Source organism: Poecile atricapillus, chromosome Z (genome assembly GCF_030490865.1).
Source record: "Poecile atricapillus isolate bPoeAtr1 chromosome Z, bPoeAtr1.hap1, whole genome shotgun sequence".
NCBI classification, from domain to species: Eukaryota; Metazoa; Chordata; class Aves; order Passeriformes; family Paridae; genus Poecile; species Poecile atricapillus.
The window spans coordinates 5,986,282-6,006,168 of record NC_081289.1 but is presented as its reverse complement, the minus strand read 5'-3'; the positions used below and the strand labels follow the sequence as shown (position 1 = coordinate 6,006,168).

Genomic DNA, 19,887 nt, shown 5'->3' with positions numbered 1-19,887 from the left:
CAAGGATGGACTTCCCAACTAACAGACCAGCCTGAAAAGCACAGCTGGGGCAAGACACTGCCTTTCACCCCAACCCATGCTCATCCTCCCTGGAGTCAACAAAACTCCCTAGAGCTGGGACAGGTGCTTGAACTGATGGTGGAAAATCAGGATTTGTGGGGGACACACTGCTGACACATACAGTTCACAGGAAGGTATGAGGAGCAATTGTGTTGCAGGCTTCTGTCTTTAACACTCAAACCCTCCTGGAATCCATTATTATACATACTACCACCATCTCTGGAATGTGTCCAAGCCCTTCAATTCTCTACTAATAACAATAGATAGCAATTCTCATCCAGATTTATTGAGGAGAGGTTCTGAACAAGGTGATCTGAGTTCTCTCTCAGCCCCTGTGACTCCCCTATGTAACCAGAGACACACTAAACTGATTTTTGCAGCACAGAGTTACTTCTAAAACCACAGATTAAATTCACTGCTAGGAAAACACATTTTTCTTTCTTTTTCTTTGATTTTTCTTACCATTTATTACATACTTAGAGTAAATTTATTGTGTCTGGCATTTGTAAGAAGAGAAATTTAACTTTCAGTAAGAATAAAAATATAGTTCCCAAAGGCAACTGTGTGAAGAATCATAAGGCACAGCTAAGATTTGTTTAGAGACAGGACTCATTTCTTCTCCTCCTGAGAGTGTGTCCAGACAGGCTTACGCTTCTGAACAAAGGCTTCAATGCCTTCCTGCCCATCTCTCAAAGTCAAATTATCTACCATGACCTTAGTAGTTATTTTGTAAGCAGTGTCAAGGTCCTGGGTTATCTGCCTGTAAAAGGTGGCTTTCCCCAAAGCCAGGACAGATTTGCTGCTGTCACATATCTTCTGAGATATTTTCATGGTCTCTTCTTCCAGCTTGTCTTCTGGTACCACCTTGCTGACAAGCCCGTGCATTAACGCTTCATGGGCAGAGAGAGGTTCACCCGTGAAAAGCATCTCCAGCGCCACCTGAACAGGGAAAAATACTGTATTAAATCAACCCAACTGCCTCAGTGCTTTGCTTTGTTTGGGAAATTTCAGCTTCCTCCTTCAAGTACAAGTTACTCTTTTCACAAATGATTTAAATCTTTTGGTCTTTTAAACTGCCATGGACCTATTAAGAGATCTCAGCAAAGAGAAAGACTGGGTCTAAAGCTGCTCTCTTCAAACCTGCCCACTGATTCCAGCTGTCTTAAGATGACACCCCTGGCTTTCTCTTCAATAGCCCACAATGTCTACTGATTGCCGTAGGAATTAAAAGAGAGGCAGATCATCTACAAAGTCAAATGACTGAACTTGGTATTTTAAGATGGGCATATGTGCAGTTTTTGAAAACACCTGTCCTAGTTTTAAGATTAGTATGAGTGGTTTTAAATATGGACTTTTTATAGGCACATTATTTCAGTCTCCTGCTGCTTTCAGCATCTGGTGCTTGAGGTTTGAAACTAAAAAATCCCAGAAATAATCAGTGACTATTCAATGTTATGTATCAATAAAGATTGTTTTCCAAGACTCCTGATGCAATTGACCAATGCCTGAATCATAAAAGCTGATTATCCTCATTAGCATCTTTGCTTTGGTAGTTACAAACAATGGCAACACTTCTTCTGTTAAAAGGTAAAAAGCAGCAATCCTGGGAACTGTAGGGAATGTTCTTACGGCTTTGAAAAGTGGCACAGAGAAAAGTGTATCCCACACATTTTAAAAAGGTAATTCTACAGCCCAGAAATACTAATTCAGAAACAGCTACAACTGCACACAAGAGCAGACTTCGAAAAATCCCCCATGGACTCTATTTGAACAGGATGTCCCTGTAGATGGGAAATTTCAAGCTGAAGCTTTTATCCAGCAATGGGATGTGTGCAGTTCAGTCACTGCATCTCAGCAGAGCCCTGCTGTGCTTGGACCATCTGTCTGCATGAATTCAACTGGATCAGAACTTAAAACTTCTATTCTCAGTTATAGAAGCTTTATAGATTGTACTATTTTTTATGCTGTGAGAGATGTGCAGCCACAATCAGTAGGACATAAAACAGGAGGGTTTTGGATGCTATTTAAAGCATCTTGATCTACAGCCAGGCAGATCCTGCTGGCAGTGAAATGTCATTGCTTGGCAAGAATTGATGCCTCGGTGGGATTGTTATCCTGAACTTGCAGGGGTTTCCTCCTCAGGGGATAACATCATTGGCTGAAGCCCTGAGCTGTCTGTTGGAAAGGAAAGGGATTGCTGAGCTGGTGTGCTGCTGGGATGAGCTCGTGCTGGTTGGAGTCACATCAGTAGGAAGCTGTCTTTCCTAAACAAGAGCTCACCCTTTATTAAGAGCTATGGAGATGCCTTTTGAAATGAAGTATTTTGAATGTTGCACCACAGGAAAACAAAGTTCAGGCAATGGAACTAAAACTCCTAACATGGGAACCAACTTTTTGCCAAATTATGAAAAATATCTGGAAAGGAAGCTTACCTTCCTTGGAAGAGATCTGCCCAAGGCCACACCTGGTGTGGAGCAGAACAGCCCAATGTTTACTCCAGGAGTAGCAAACTGAGATTTCTCACTTGCCACTGCGATGTCACAGCTTGCCACGAGCTGGCAGCCGGCTGCTGTAGCCAAGCCGTTTACTTTGGCAATCACTGGCACTGGAAGTTTCTGGATTAAAGTCATAACCTGCATGCACAAAAGACAGTGGTCAGTATGGAAATTCAGACTACCATCCTGTTTTGAAAGTCATCAAAAGAAGTACCTTCCTCTCTATTTACCAAAAAACCCCAAACTGTGGGATCTTGGCTCCTTTCAGATGAAAGGATGATGAAGGGCCAGTAGCTTTTACACATGGCTTTTACAGCATTCCTTAAATATGGGCTTGGCAATGTCTTAGACATCATTATTACTGGACAAACTAGAACAAAAGGTTTCAAAGTACTCATTGTTGTCACACTGAGGAGGATTAGGGGTCAAATTCTAGCTCCACCACTATCAAAGGGGATTTTGCCATTCTCTCCAAAGGCTCCAAGATTCACTTTAACTTCCCCACTGCCCTGACTTGCGTCTTTAACAAGAACTTGGACAACCAGTGAGTCAGGTCTTACTTTCACATTGTCTACTTCATGTTTAAGCAGATCCTATACTTTTAACTAAATAAATGCTGGGAAAGAACATTTGATCACAAGTGATTTGAAGGTGGTTATCTCTAGACTTCTAGAAAAGACATTGCCCAAATACTCAGCTGCAATGAACACTGGCTAAACTAAGGAACACACTCTGACTGTGCCCATTGTTGAAGACATGCACATTGGCATTTTAGCTCTTCTAATTACATGTAGAGAAATCCAGGGAAAACATAATTTCACTAGAATCAGGCATTAAATATCAGTGCAGCAAAAATCAAGGAATCTGAAGGAACTATCTGTGCTTTAGCAAGCAGCCCTCCTTAAACCAACACCTTCTCTTAACACCACGCAAAGGCAGAGCATTCAAGAAGAACTGCTTACCTCTGCACATAATTCAAATACTTGGGAATGATGTTTCACATCATCTTCAGTTGACAGTTCCTTTAAATCATGGCCAGAACAAAATACAGGTCCTTCAGCTGCAAAGAATTTCATGAAAAGTCAGTCTGAAATAATAAAGAAATCAGGGGTTGCAACATATCAGTGTCTCAGCTAAAGGGATGCCAATGACATGTCAGTGTTCAAAAATGAGTTTGGGGACGGAGTTTTGAACACAATTCCAAAATACTGCCTTCTGCGTTTTGTGGTAACTTTAAACTGCTGCAATGCAATATTTAAGCACAGTAACACCCATTATCAATTTTCAAGGTCTCATTTTACTTCATTACACTTAACTCAGTTAGAAAGAATGCATTTCACACCTCTGAGCTCAGTTTTGCATAAGGATGTTCAAAACAGCTCCTTGGTACAACACAAACTTATCAGCTGGAGCAAGGCTAGAGTGCTCTGTTCTCAGATTGATAAATATACTTAGTCCCTATTTATTGTACCCAGAATTAATTACATTTGCTAAAGAAGCATCAATATGTTTTTCTGTCATGATGTTGAAGGTCACAATGGAAAAAGAAAAAAAAAAGTTTATTCTGCTATAGGAGAACCAGAAGAGTTGTTGGAGTGTCTTCTGCACTACTAAATTGTCATCTAGAAAACCCCCAAAAACACATTCAGGGTTTGGGCAGCAAAAGAGGAGGTTTCTGTGAAACTAAACTTTGGATTTGCTAAGATCAGAACACTCTATACAGGTACACAATGTTTACAACAGTTTTCCTTTGTCATGTGACTACCTGCCATTTGAATGAACCAGTGTTATGCTTCCCAATCCTTCAGAACTTCTCAGATACTTATGTATGGATGTGGCAATTCCAGCTACACCTATGCAAACCAAACCTTATCTATGGATTCGTTTCTTAAAAATTGGATTATTGAGATACAATCTATCCTGAAATAACCACACTACTGTCAGTCAACTCATGGGGTTGAGAATATATATCTGGAGATTAATTACATCTGCATTTGAACCTCACTGAAGAATCTGCTGCAAAGTCTGTGTTAAGGGCCCAAAGAATTCTCTGAGGAATCTTTTATTTTCTGAAATTTCTTTTGCGTTTTATTCAACAGGGGAATTAGAAATAAACACGAACAAGCAATTTCTAAAAAACCAAATGCAATTGTGCTCACAAACTCCCAGAGCACTGTTCTCTGAAAAAGAGCCTTCAGTGTTTTGCAAAATTTCTAAATGCTGTTTGAAATGAGGAATATGTATATCTAAACTCACCCCTGTGAAATCAGCTTTCTTCCACTCTTGTGTGTGTGCCCTAACACACAGACTTTTTCCTATGTATAGGAAACAGCATGATCCTAAATTAATAAACCAATTTATCTGAGATGTTTGGAATGGGGGCAGAGGAAGGTTATCTTAAAATAGCAGAGTAAAAAAGATAGCTTAACTACGGCTCAAGTTTCATCACCTTTAAGATGAAACAGCTTAATATGTAAATGTAAGGAAACTGTAACAGGCTCTGAAAGAGGCTGTTTTACATCCGTGGGTCATGGGTGTCTGTGCTATTGATACTGTGGTCTGTCCTTTACTGGAGTGTTTATAAAATAGTTCTGACAAATCATTGGCAACCATGAGGCTGATCCTGGCTCAGAGTAGGGAAACAGAGCACTTGATTTGAAGAAATCCTGTTTTTTACTACAGTCTATACCTGCCAACAGGGCAGCAAACGCCATTCTAGCTTTGCCTGTTCCTGCACAAAACCCCTATGTGGGGATGTTAATGCTTTACTTTGATAACTCTTAGGACTCTTCTTTTCTTTGTTTGGCTTTTGTTCTGTTTAAAGTATTCTTTACTTACACTCCTAAAACCAATTAACCTTAACCCTAAACTGGCGAGTGTAAACACCCTCATACCGCGACTAAAACGCTGACATTCTGAAACGTGTTAATGCTTAGACATGTTGGCTAAAACCAAATGCGTAACAAAACCCCAGTCAGTCGTTAATGCTGAGTTAGAAATGAGGAATTAAGTACAGGAGAGGGGAAGCTGGGGTGAGTATACAGGAAGAGTGTGACACGGAGGTCTGCCGGCCGCAGACAGCCGCAGGAGACCACGGGAGCATTAAGGAGACACACAGGTCCCTTCCCGCCCCGTTTCCTGTAGTTCCCGGCGAGGTTTGGGTTTCAGCTCCGCGTTCCCCGGTGTGCCCCCTGCCCGCCCGGCCGGGTGCCGCGGTACCCGCGATGACGATGACGCGGAGCTCCCGGCTCTTGACGTCGTGCAGCAGGTCCCGCCGCAGGCTCTGCAGCATGGGCAGCGACAGCGCGTTCCGCCGCCGCGGGTTGTTCAGGACGATGGTGCTGCAAAACCCGTGAAACACAGCGGGGTTACGGTCACCGAGCTCCGAACGCGGCCGCGTCCCGGAGCCCCCGGAGCCCCCGGAGCCCCCGCTCACCGCACGCCCCCCGCCTGCCGCCGCTCCGTCAGCGGCGCTGCCGGCGGGGCCTGCCCGGCTCCCGCGGCCGCGGCGCTGCTGAAGGCGGCCCTGAGGGGCCCCCGCAGCCGGCACAGCCGGGCCGCCATCGCTGAGGGCTCGGGGCGGAGCGGGCCGGGCGGGCGGAGCTCCGCGGCACCGGGGCTGGCAGCGCGGCCCAAGCCTGACCCCGGCCCGGATTACAGAATCGATTAGGTTGGAAAAGACCGCTGAGGTCATCGCGTCCTACCTATGACCAAACATCACCTTGTCAACCAAACCATGGCACTGAGTGCCACCTCCGGCCTTTACTTAAACAGCTCCAGGGACAGTGACTCCACCATCTCCCCGGGCAGCCCCAACAGTCACTCTGTTTATGAAGAAATTCTTCCCAATGTGCAACTCAAACCTCTCCTGTCACAGCTTAAGATCGTCCTTTCGTCCTGTCGCTGGTTGTCTGGAATATGAGCCTGACCCCCACCTGGCTACACCCTCTTGTCAGGGACTTTTAGGGAGCGATAAGGTCCCCCCGAGTGCCCTTTTCTCCAGGCTGAGCCCCCCAGCTCCCTCAGCTGTTCCTCTTCAGACCTGTGCTCCAGCCCCTGCCCAGCTCCATTGCCCTTCCCTGGACACACTCAGCACCTCAGTGCCTTTCCTGAGCTGAGGAGCCAGAACTGGACACAGCACTCGAGGTGTGGCTCACCAGTGTCCACTTCCCTGGTGCTGGTGGACACATTATTCCTGGTACAGACCATCCACACAGAGCCTCCCTCGGTCCTGTTCTCAGACCTGACTCCTGGGTGGGCAGTGGTATCATTAATGAGTAGCTGGGCTGTTGGGAAGCACTTAGAAATGTGATAATTTCTTCAGATTCCACTGAACACTTGAATCTGTGACCATGAGACAGAGATCAGGACTGTGCTGGGCAAGCTTGTCAGTGGCACTGGGGTGAGATCTGTCATGACAGAGAGGAGAGCAGTGTCGTGCAGAGAAAATTACATCACTTTGAGGCCCAGAGTAACTGGCATGAGATGAAATTCAGTTCTGCAGGGCTGCTTGGGACCTAAGAAGATCATAATTTATTCACTGGGAACTCATCATCTAGAAATTGTTATGGGAAAGGCCTTGTGTTTTCTAATAGGTTCTACAGAGTCAGTCTGTAGTCCATATTATGCATTCAAGAAGAAAAGAAAGGCAAAAATTATTTTAAGAGGTGGTTTGGAGATTTTAAGCTTCAAATATAATTTTAAAATTCAGAGTATTCTGGGGACTTACAGGTACATTCACAGGTCATCTTGAATATTGCTTATGCTTCTGGTCACCTGTATTCCAGAAGTCAAGCTAAAAGAGGGGCAGCCATGTGGGTGAAGCAGCTGGGAAACAATCTCATCTGCCAGGAGGTGCTGACAGGCCAAAAGACCAAGCAGCCTTTTTCCACATGATATAGGTACCCTAAAATAGCATAGATTTATGTCCAGCATATGCTCCTTGTAAATGTAAATCTACTCCTGTTCCCTGATCTCCCTGTTCTTGGGAGTTGTTGCAAAATATTTGTAGGTTCCCAGAGGTTTCATCAGTGTCTGTTGAACCCCTGCAGCTTTTTTGACTGTAGTTGCAATTGAGGCTTCTCAGTTATGAGCATCAGCCTCATAAAAGAACCATTTGAATTTTGTGTTTAGTAATATATTTACTTACACAGATATTAACAGCTTAGTGTGGAGAAGCACTTTCTGCTTACTGATTTTATGTTGCCTAACACAATGATCCCTCAGATCCCTGGGCTTTGTAGCTCTACAGTAAGAGGCACAGTGGGTTTATGTACATTTATGTACATTTTTCAGTGTTGAAGGTCACTGTCAGACCTGAGAGCTAATTCTGCTTTGGGCTTTCCCCACATGACCATTTTGTTTTTCTCAGGGTTGCTTGTACCTCATGGTCATTCACTGAAAAGTTCTTCCAAAATTTGCGTTTAATATGCAATAAGAATTTTTAGAAAAGAAAAATTTTAAAATTTTCCCATTTAAAAGCAAATGAAATCATCTTATATAGATCTCAGCAGTTTCAAAGTCCCTACTTGGTGTGGCAAAGGCCAGCACACTGAAAACACACATGTGCTTGCTCTGGGAGGAGTTCCCAATCCCCTGAAACTCTGACCACTGATCTCTTTCAAAATTGTGAATACCACCTGATTTTTTTTCTTCCTGTTCCTTCTCTTTCTCCATCTGCTTGTCCCTTTTCTGTCCATCTCCAAGGGAAGAATATTTTTGTGGTCTTCTCCAAAAAGCTTATTTTTTACATAGCATTTCCAGTGCATTGAAAATTCAGTTCTTTTTAACTTTGATTGACAACCTCATGTTTCCTTTCACACCCACCCCCATTACAGATTGTTTTTTGGCTGCAGCTTCCCCAATGCATTTAGCAGACCTGCTGCTGCCTTCTCTGAGAAAGTACTGAAAAAAAAATTCCAATTTCAGGCAGATTTCCTTTTCATAGCATTTGCCAGAGACATTGTGGTTATGGCTGAGCTCACAGTTTCAACTGGAGACAGCCAGAAGCCAGGATTGCAAGTACCAGACGGGGCTTTTCTAACCTTTAGCTGTATCGATTCTCATAAAAAATAAAAAAAAAAGAAAATGACAAAGGACATGATGTGATTTTACCCTTAGATCATTCCAGAAACTATCAGGGTATCACATTGTGCAGGAAAAGACGTTGAGATTCAAGTGTTCTGTAAAGCCCTCTGTGCTCTCCATTGCGATGTTGCTAGATAGCATGCATGGACAATAAAGATACAGGAACCCTTCCTTTATGAAGCACAGGTATTTATTTGGGTCTTTATTTCCTTGGCTTTCAGCAAGCCCAGATGGGATATGAATCTTGCAGGAGCACCTGCTGCTATAAATAGCACATCCACACAGGGCAAAGGCAGACCTTGTTGGGATGCAATTGAAATGTAAAATACATCCATATACATGTATGTAAATTAGTAAATTTATCTATAAAGACATTTCTATTAATTGGAATGCTATGATGAAAACTTGGGACTATTTTATGGAACACAAGGCAGGTGTATCCTTAGCAGAGCTTCATGCAAATTATCTCTTGTCAAACACTGGCATTCCCAGAGGATCTTGTGACCTGATTTTCAACACTGCTGAAGGCATTCAAATCCCACTGGGAGCCAGAGGGGTTTGGCACCTTTAGGACTCAAAAACTGCTTAATTCTGCTCAGGTGTGTAGTAGTTCCAGGATAACAGGGAGAACAGGGTCCTGTTCTTTCACAAAGGCCAAGGAAAATAATTTATTTCCCTGCTTTGTAAATTCTACTAGCAAAGAGATAGACTAGTACATCATGGTTTCTCTGATGTGGAACCCTCCAGGACTGACTAAAGAAAACATGAAAAAAGATTTTGCATTTTTGTTTCCATTTAGCAAGGATTCTGAGCTGAGTCCCAGCACTACAGGATGAGTGCTGTCTGTGTAACATTTTCATTGTATCTTTAGACAATTTATGTTTTCTATATTGCTATTAGGATAGAAGTAGCACAGAAACTTCAGGACAATTCTTAGTTGTGCTGGGGTTTTCTAAGGGCATGAAACCCGTTTACTCTGTCTACACCTTGAATTCCCATGACTCTGCTACCAAACCTCCTTTGAGTCCTAGCCCTGGGTTTTTTTTCTTTGAAAAGTCTGAGAAAGGTAATTTATAGATCAGCCTTCTCTTTATAGAGGCTCTAATTACTAATTATGATGTAGTAATTAAAAATCAGTTCAGGATCAATATATAGGAGACTATGAGAAATTTTAGCATGTACCTTAAGAGAAAGTTGTATTTTTAACAAATATTGATCATTCTGCTAAAAGAAAGGATTTGAATCCAGTTTTAACTCCATGACTGCCATTGAGGATTTGCAGCAGCCTGTGAACCAGGCTAATCACCTGCCAGTCAGGCCCAGATCAGGTCCTTCCCTGGTAGTACTGCTGCCTCCTGCCTTTACGTTTAACATTCCTTCAGCAAACAATCCAGTGTCCTGTTTGCTCTTGACATTAAACACAAACACAAAGCTCCCAGAGTCACTTCTGCTGCAATGTTTTGCAGTTACTGCTCAGAGCTGTTTCCCAGACACTGTGTGGCAGCACTGCTCCATGAAACGGGTTCTGCTTATTTTCCCTTCTGCTTGTGAACTCGGTGATCGACCAAAGCCCTTTTGTCACGACACCCATTCCTGCTCCTCTTCGTTTCCTGTCTTTCCCTTATCCTCCGCACGCTCATCTTTTATCCTACACTGTCTCACTGCTAAAGTGATTTATATTTCCCTAACGTTAACATTAAATTTTTTTGTATGTGAGATTCTCAAGATGTGAACAATGACCAGAATTATAAAATACATGAGGTTTGGAAAAAAGGTGATATTCATTCCTTCTGTCAGAGGATCTAACCTTAGCTTCCCAATTTAAATACTTAATCCTGCAAGGCTCCCTACACAATCAATAGAGACGTTGTCTCCCCCGCAGGGCTGAGCAGTGTCTAAATTAGCTGCCTGCTCCCAGTGCCTCTCCAGGCTCCTCCTGCTCTCCATTCGTTGCACCAGTGTCGGGGTTTAACCCCAGCTGGTGACTCAGCCCCATGCAGCTGCTTGCTCACTTCCCACAACAGGATCAGGGAGAGAGTCAGAAGAGTAAAATTGAGGAAAGTCATGGGTTGACATAAAGACAGTTCAATTGGTAAAGCAAAAACAGTGCATGCAGGCAAAGCCAAACAAGGAGTTCATTCCCCCCTTCCCATCGGTGGTGGGGTGTTCAGCCATCCCCAGGACAGCGGGGCTCTACCAAAGGTAACAGTGACTTGGGAAGACAAACGCCATCACTCAGAATGTCCCCCCTTTCTTCTCCAGTTTTACATGCCAGGCATGACCCTCTATGGTAGGGGTATCTCTGGGGTCAGTTGGGGTTAGCTGTCCTGGCTGTGCCCCCTCCCAACTCCTCGTGCATCCCTGGCCTCATTACTGGTGGGGTAGGGCAAGGAGCACAGAAGGCTTGACTGTGTGTAGGCCTTGCCCAACAATAACAAAAACATCCCTGATCTATCAACACTGATTCCACCACCAATCCAAACCAGCCCTATACAGGGTACTGTGAAGAAAACCAGCTCTGTCCCAAATCATCAGCAGGGAACCAAGGCAGACTGGTCTGATGCCTCTTGCAGGGCATGTGAACTTTCTCCTCACCCGCACGAAAGGTACAAATACTGACCTAAGCCCAGGGACCTCAATGGAAGAAAGGAGTACCAGAATCCTCTCAGCCTAGAGGCTAGATGATTCTGTAAACTGTATCCTAGGATTCACTTCCAGATGCCAGTGCCTCTCTGCTATGGTTACAGACAAAAACACTGCTGTGAATGAAGAGGTAAATTGTAGCTACTGTTTGGAGCCAAGAGCAAAAGTTTGCCTAAAGTTGTCCATACTTGGGAACACCGTCTATTATGGCCTAGTTTTGCTCCAAGCCCCTTCTACAAATGACAGTTCTCACCACAAAATTGCACCCTCTATCCAGCTTTCCCCTGCCTCTTCTAGTAACTACTTTACTGTAGCAAAATACATTGAATTTTCTGGACTCTTCCAGAAATTCACCTGTTTCCTGCCTCTTGGCCAATTTTCAACTCGTTTCATTTTCTTTCAATCTTTTTCATCTCATTACAACCATCATATTAGAACTAGGGCAAAAAGTCATTTTTCAATTAAATTGGATTTTTATCCAATAAGAATACCAGGCTCTCACAAATGAGCACAAGAATGAAGAATCCTAATAGTTAATGGTTCCTTGGCACCACCAACATCAGAAGCTGCACAGGGATAACAGAGACAACATCCACCTTGGGTAGAAAAGTTTATGAAATCTCAGAAAAAATTAGTCCAGTCAGGAGCTGAAGCCAGTCATGTCCACACCACACTGGGGCAGGAGGAGGGGGAGATTTTTATGTGTCCTTGCAACATTTCTTACAAAGGGCTTGACACAGAATGCTGCTCATTACTGGTTTATGGTGACTTCCATATCTCAGTGGTGCATGTTTTACCTTATTTTACATCTTATCTCCCCGGTGCTGTGTCAGCTGTGGCAGCCAGGAGGCAGGACAAGGAGCCACCAGGGAAGCAGCCAACTGCTCGTGTGCATTTTCTTTATGGAAGGAAATGCCGGGCTGCAGGTTGGGCTGAGACCATCCAGCTGGCCCTGATACTCTCACCACACACTTTCATCTTATCAAGGCCACACATGTTAAATTCACAGTGTGTTGGCACAAAGGAAGGGGCGATGGCCTGATCCAACACAGCTGTCTGGTGTTGTGGAGAAACATCCTGTAACTCTCTGTGTCAAAGTGCTCGTGGTTCCTGTTTCCAAGCAGAGGAAGCAGTAATACATAATGAGCAAAGAAAATTATTCTGTGTTTAGGAAATGCTAACCCACAAATTAAAAGGGACATTTTTATAATCAAGAATTATTTTAGTTTTGAAGGAAAAAGAAAAAAGCTCCAGGAAATTATGTCTGCCAGTCCCCTGGATCTATCAAGGAGATTGGAAGAAATGTTAAAAGTTGCAGGAAAATTGTTGCTGAACAAACAGACAGAAATGAATGCTTGCCCTGAGGAAAAGGCTGCAGCACAGACTCAGTGATGCCCTCTCTGGTGTGACCTCCTGACCAGTCCATGGGTGTGCCAGTTGATGCACAGCACTCAGAGCCAGCCCTGCTCTCACCCAGACAGGAGCTATGGGCTGTGGAAGGGAGGTAAGACACAGTGTTCATGCCACACAGACACACTGGAGAGAGGATTTAAATATGTGGGTATCCTGGGGTGACTTTATGATATTGGTACCCCCAAACGCCTGGTTTGTTACTTATTAAGTTCTGCACCTTTAAGACTGGCTCTGAGAGCGAAGGAGGGGAGAAGAAGCGCGCAGTTTGTGTTGAAGAAAAACACTCCCCCGCATCCTGCTCCTGGATTGTGGTGTCTGCAGCATGGACAGACAGCGGGACAGAGCTTCTCTTTTACGGTTACTTAGTTTTAGCTAGCTGAAGCAGAGGAGTTCCCTGGATTTTTTTTTTTTTTCCTTTTTTTCTTGGATCTGTTCAAACCTGCTTTAGACTGAAAACCACCCAGCCAAACCCCGGGAGCTCACGCCTGTGACCCACCGGAGCTTGGGTCTCGGCACTTCCCGGCGCCGGAAAGACTGATGAAGAGCAGAGCGGGCCGAGCTACTCCACATTGAAAAGACTTTTCTTGCGTGGTCTGTCGCCGGGCCGCCCGGTTGGCTGAGTGTGTTGGATCGCTGAAACTGCCAGTGCCGCCAGTGCCGAGAGCTGGCAGTGCCGAGGCCGCGGGTTCGAAGCCACACCACAACCCAAGGGCAGTTGTGATCCGCTGCGTTCGGAAGCCAGTGCAGCTGTGTTCCTCTGTTGGGTATCAGTGCTCGAGGCAGTGTGAGCGCACCAGCGACGGGACTGAACGGTGGAGGGCCCTGTCAGACACTTCTAAGGCCGCTGGAACCTGCGTCACCGGGAGTCAGCCAGCTCCCGTGTGCTCGGGGCTCCTGTACTCTGCGAAACTGGGAGAAAGAACAAAATCTCCCTTTTTCCATCTCATCGAACAGTGAGATGTTTTATTGTTTAATATGATTCAAATTCTGTTAGTTTTTCCCACTTCTGTTCAGGGAACTTCAGGTTACTGTGACAGTGCATGACAGAATTAAAATTAGCTATAAACAGTGTTTATTCGTTCTGTAGTTAAAGAAAGAACCTGAGTTGATTGGATAAAAATCCCTACCGCTGTGTGGCTTGCCCTCTTGCTTCCCCACCATTCCTTCAGTCCTCCTGACCATTCCCTGAGGAAATGTGCTGTGGTGGGAAGAGTGCAGGCTTTTGGCAGGTCAAACACAGCAGTGCCCGATGAAGTCTGTGGCTCTTCTCTAATTTGAGGTGGTAATTTGGGTCTCTAGTCTCTGTCTGGCCTTTGGTGTTCTTAGGAGAGGTGGATACTTAAGATCACTGGGAACCCCAGCCTGCTGTTAAATGTAGCAGGAGACAGTCAGTCTGATCCTATTTCCACAGGAAACCAGGCTAAAATAACCTTCACAATCTTGTTAAACTCCTACATTTAAAACGATGCTGTTGTTTTCATGAACAGCCTCCTGCACAACAGCAACACTACAGTGAACTAGAGATTTTAATTGTTATACATCTGTTTTATTGAGAGCTAAACCAATTAGTACTGGAAGGATTCTTAATATGGCAATGGATTTATTAATTATCAATGAACATTTTAATGAACTAATCCCATTAGTGATTTTTTTTAGGTTTCATTTATTTTAAACAGCTGACTGACTAGTTTATCTTTGTTTTTATTTTCACTTTTTCATTCCACTTGCATGAGAAATTTGGGGTTGGGCTTCACAAGACAGCAGGAGAGACGTACATGCTGATTTCTCCCTCTCTTCTCATCAGAGGCAAGGAAATCAACTGCTTCCTCAATTTACATCCTGCTTAATCCCACTGACATTAATTTACTTAAATCTGGGTACATGATTTGTTCAATTAGATCTGTACAGTATGCAAAATATAAGGGTTTGGCTAAGTCTCTTTGAAATAATGTAGTTTAATGTATCACTTATTTTTAAACAAGGCCGCCTGCTTTTCTCCTTCATCAGTGTTTATATGCGTTGTTCTGGAGGAGGCAAAAGATTACCATTCCTAGGTAGTAAGTTGATTTAAACTGATTTAAAGTGATCCTTATGGGTCCCCTTGAACCCAGGATATTCTATGATGCTATGATTTTTTTAAATTATTTTTTATTTTTATTTATTCTTATTTCAGGAGTACCTTTTGTGCTTGGCATGTTCAACTCTAGGAACCTGGTTGCCTCAGCTGACACTACCATTCCCAGCAGGAAACCTTCAGGGTAATGAATAACACTTATTTGGACATCTGAGACAAATGAAATAGGATTATATGAATTAATTTCAGCTGTGAAGTTTTTCAAGTTCTTCACGTTTTTCATGAACATACAGATTTGGTTGTTGACAGTGGCACAAGGTTTCATTTGAATTGCTGAGGATGGCAGAGCTTCTCACTTTGCAAGGCACCTGAATCCCAGTTCAGTTTGAAGCTGCTGGATTCTTACAGATTTCACTGTCATCAGGTTTCCATCTGCTGGTTTGCTGGACCTGGAACAGCAGTTTTCAAGCATGTACACTAATGGCAGCTCATGACAGTTCATGAAAGACCTACTTTCAGCTTTGGGATATGGAGTGCCATCCAAACTGGACTGGAACTAGATGATCTTTAAGGTCCTTTCCAACCAACCCACTCTGTGATTCTGTGAAAATAGCATCTGTGCAGTCTCAGAGCCACAACAGTTCAAAAGGGAATTTAGACAGTACCTTGAATCCCCAGTGCTCCCAAAATTACAAAAGTAGATAATTGCACAGCCTTTTGATACTGGGGGACCAACTACTTTTCTTCAGTGCACATTAGCACTAATCAGTTGTCTAGATCTGGACCAATCCATAGAAGTGGAATTACAGGGACATTAGGAAGGTAAATAATGTTTATTACACCAGTGCCTAAGGCTGAGAAAGTACAAAGCTCTCCCTAGAAAACACTGTACTCCCTGCTGCAAAAAAGCTCAGAGCTGGAGAAAAGCAGCTGAATGTGTCTGTAAAGTGAAATTTGAGAGCAAGCAACCTTGGTGACGTTTGAGAATACAAACAGAAAGAGGAGAGAAAGAAGAGATGCTGAAAAGGGGGATTATTGGAGTAACAGTCCCAAGAGTGGAATGAAGCTGATGTAAGAGATTTTGAGCACAGGGGCTGGAACAACCAACCAATCACTGGATTGTTGAATGAATGTTGAGCCAGCACTGCAGAGTGGCTCTGGGGGTGGCTGTCACTCCTGCCTTGACAGCTGCTCTCATGGCTTGCTTTTTCCTCATCTGAGACCTGGTTCACCCAGAAATGGGGATGATTCACAGTATAGGTGTGTGCCAGAGCATCTATAGTTAATTTCTGGTTTTTTTTCTGAACTTCCTTTCTAAGCAGATTTGAGGAGTGAAACACACAGAGTACACATTTGTAATATTATTTTGAAAATACCGCCCCAGATCTCAAGTTTAGGAACCAAAGATAGGTATCCACACGCTAAACTGGAGCAACTCTAATGCTGGTTTGAAATGAGATCTGGCTGCTCACAGCCTCATTGATGAGATGTTTTGATGCCCCCTTGTTTCTTCACTATATCAGCTCTAGGCCACCTCAGGATTTGACCTGTGCTGAGGGAATTCTTCTGTAACACACTGAGCTCTCTGTCAGTTTCTTCCATCTGCTCAAGCAGGGATTAGAATTTGTCTCGAGGAATCCCCATTTTCTTTTTATAGCTTCACACTGATTCACCATGGGAAGGGGTTCAGTTATGAGAAATGTTGCAGACTCTGAGCTACATCCTGCTCAGCTGCACACCTACAGCTTCCACTCATTTGTAAAAAAAAGACTAACATGCATCCAAGAGGGTAATTTGGTTCTGTTCCTGTTATTAGACCTGCATGACTTGATATTACTCAGAAATAGTTTCTGGCTTTTGGACACCTGTTATTATCATTAGAAGTCTTTATTACTCTTTGTAGGAAGAGGCAGGCTTTAGATGAAGAATAATTCTCCATATCCTCAAGTTCTACTATTCCCTTTCCAGTTATATTCAAACATGACAGCTAGAACAAAAAAGTCAGTCTCCTTTCTTTGTATGTGCAGGTAATTTGTAGCTGTGTTCAGTCCAAGATTACAAATATATGAAAAAATGTGGAGGGTTTTTTTTACCTATTTCTTTGATCCAATTCCCATACTCCAAAGGGAAATCAAGCAATGTCCAATCCTGCAATAAACCCCATAAAGAACAAAGTATTATTTTAATGCATTTTTTAAAAGTGTACTTACTTAAAAACTTAAGGTGTAGTTGATCCAGCTGGGGGTAGGAGAATGCAGTGGATGAGCCCATCTTAGTGTCCCTTTCTGTTAGTTTTCTATGATAATGTGATTGGGAAGAGGATAATTATCAGCAATACTCAGTGTGAACACAGGAGCAGATTTGGATTGCTGCCTGATTGCATGGTATTTGTCTGATACCCATTGTCATTGCATGAGAATGCTTTAATAAGCATTGAAAACATTCAGTTACATGGACCATCTCTGGCAAACACAGACTGTCTGATGTTTTGTGCTCTGTATAAATGCCAAGTGTTTAACACATGAACACGCAGTGCTACCAGCTGAAAACACTAAAACTTGTAAATCCCTGATTCTTATTTGCAACAGAAACACCAAGAATCTTTCAGTTTTAAGATTCTTTAAGAATTTTTAATGTAAACACTTCCTTTTCAGTATGGATGAACAATGACAAAGGGTGTTTTTTCTATTCGAAAGTAGATAACAACCTTATAATTATGAAAAGGACTAATGAGCCTGATCTTTTTCTACAAATGCAGATCCTGTTCTGGCACCTGAATAGCTGAGTAGGAGGTAAGTGCATATTTAAAGACTAGATACCACACAGAGCAGATTCCTGTTTGGTTCTTGTACTGGTTTATACTCAGTTCTCAGTACTTCAGAATATATTCACCAAACACTTTACTTCTCTCCATTTACTTCATCAAAGCCATTCAAATCTGGATTTTAAACCTGTGTTCCTACCAAGTTGTCTGGAAGCAGATTCATTTACCTAATGTAAAGGTTAGACTCAGCACGCAGATTAAGACACCTAAATTTAGGTGTCTGCACGTAGGTGCTGACCTGTGAGGTGGCTGCGGAAGCTCTGGCGCGGGCAGGAGGCACTGGGGCTCGTCAGCTTGAGAGGGCTCCAGACTCACTCACTGGTGATCAGATCTGAGCAAGTACTTATGGAGCAATTTCCCAGTGCAATCAATGGAAGTCTGGACAGTGGGGCTTAGGATGGCATCAATCCAGACACCTGTAAGTGTTGTATAATGAGCTGCCTCATGCCCTCATGCCCTTTTTTGAGTGCCCTCCTGTCGCCCTGAAAATTAAGCCTTCTGATAATGTTTTCATAGTTTCAGTTACTTTCCCATGAAAGTCTTATAAACATAAGTTGTTTATCACATTCCTTCTAAGAAACATCTTTTGATGGACGTTTCTCATGACCAGTGTGCTTGGGAAGGTGGTAACTTACTTATCCAATCCCTGGTCATTGTTGAGAATCTATAAATACTGGAGTCAGAGAATAAAGGCACGTTTTTTTGTTCTGACATTGAGAGTGTTTGTGTGAATCATTTCATGTCCCTTAGCGACATCCTCCAGTCCCCAGAATGGGAGTCCTGACACCTGGCTTACACACAGGCACATATGCTGTGGACATAGGGACCTTAACCTAAGGTTAAGTGAGATCCATCCCACCCAAAGGGGTACCAGAGGAAGGGATCCTCTCAGTTGACTTCTTGCAGGAACCAGATTGTAGAACAGAGTTCAGAACCCTGGATAAGCAGTCTCACAAAAGCAGTGGTTAGATTACACCTGTGGCCCCATTCTTCTATGGCTTGTCTGGAGCCTCTGCACATACCAGGCTTTTCCCAGCTCTCTCACAAAGTCTAAAGAAGAAAAAAAAATTTCTTTATGGACAATAAGGGTGTGGGGCTGTGACCAACAATTACGTCTTCCCCTGGAAAAGACCTGAGGGTGACTGATGCAGGACACAACATAATTGTCCTTTTCTATCTCAATGCAGCTGTTTCAGAACAAAATTATCAAGAAAAAGCTGATGCAGCTTGTGTGACACATTTCCCTGACTGTGTGGAAAGTCCAGGATGTATTTTAGGTGATGCATTTTGTATCATTTAATTAACTGATACTATAGCTATGTTTGCCCTGCCAGAGGATTTCTAAACTCTTTGAACCAACTAATTTTAGTTGAGAGACAGTGTAATGTCTGTCACAATGTACTCCATCTACTGTATTTTCCCAAATTCAGATTTCACCCTTTATCTTAACTGAAGCAGCAACAACACTGTATTTTCCATTACCTCCTTCCCTGCTTCTAATAAAAATTCAACTATGGGTCAAATCCTTGGCTGGAAAGAGTCTATACAGTCCAGGATCTGTTATGTATAAAGAAGTTACAAAAACAGGATGTGTTTTATTTGACTGGAGTGAACTTAATGGTCATGGGTCGTTTTCATTTAAGACACATTTTTTTCTCATGGTTTTCAAATGTATTTTGTTTCTGAAATGACAGCAAGAATAAAATGCATTTTTCTCAGCATTTTGTCTTAAGGATCTTAAGGCAGTTTGCTGGCAGTCATTTGCTGAATATTACAGCCTCCCTATATAGTGAATTTGTCACTGCTGGCCTTATCTGCTTTCTCAGCTTTCAGGCTTATTTCCCTCCAGTGGGAGGGAAGACCTGGGTGCTTTCCAATCTAGAATTATTAAGAGGATAGAAACATCATATATTTTTAGGTACTTTTTTTTTTTTTTTAATCACTTGTATTTTTCTTCATTTGCCTTCCCAAATGGAAAGCTTGATAATGAATTCTTCCTTTAATTCACTGGCATATTATTCTTTTCCCTTGTATTTAACTACTCTCCAGCAAGTCTCTGGTTTGCCCTGTTCCATTCATTCCCTCTGGAAGGGTTTTCAAGTTTTCAAAGTTCACCTCAGGAAGATTTCATAATAAGAACTCATGGAAAATAATATAATCTTGCTTTAAAACACTTCCTTCCTCTGTTTTGCTGATGAATTATAACAATTCACAATACCATCTGGCCAGCAAGTGGTACAGAACTTAATTCATTGTTTTAACTGTATTTGTTTCTTTTGGTTGTAGAGTCC

General features: G+C 42.9%; 1 protein-coding gene across 1 annotated transcript; it reads right to left on the bottom strand.

Moving 5' to 3' along the window:
* Positions 1-326: 326 nt before the first annotated feature.
* Positions 327-6,198, bottom strand: LOC131573103 (enoyl-CoA hydratase domain-containing protein 3, mitochondrial-like). The gene is made up of 5 exons (XM_058826700.1): positions 5,992-6,198; positions 5,775-5,896; positions 3,518-3,615; positions 2,493-2,693; positions 327-999 (listed from the first exon to the last, which is right to left on the bottom strand). The coding sequence occupies exons 1-5, from the start codon at positions 6,117-6,119 to the stop codon at positions 670-672; spliced, it is 879 nt and encodes a 292-aa protein (XP_058682683.1). The 5' UTR covers positions 6,120-6,198; the 3' UTR covers positions 327-669.
* Between the last annotated feature and the right edge of the window lie 13,689 nt (positions 6,199-19,887).

Bases quoted from the DNA above. Each gene is read 5' to 3' on its own strand.
- LOC131573103 (XM_058826700.1), bottom strand. From the start codon at position 6,119: ATGGCGGCCCGGCTGTGCCGGCTGCGGGGGCCCCTCAGGGCCGCCTTC. The intron at 3,616-5,774 runs GTACCGCGGCAC...AATTCTTTGCAG, and splicing joins CCGCGTCATCGTCATCGCGG to CTGAAGGACCTGTATTTTGT. The intron at 1,000-2,492 runs GTAAGCTTCCTT...TTCCCTGTTCAG, and splicing joins GCAGATCTCTTCCAAGGAAG to GTGGCGCTGGAGATGCTTTT.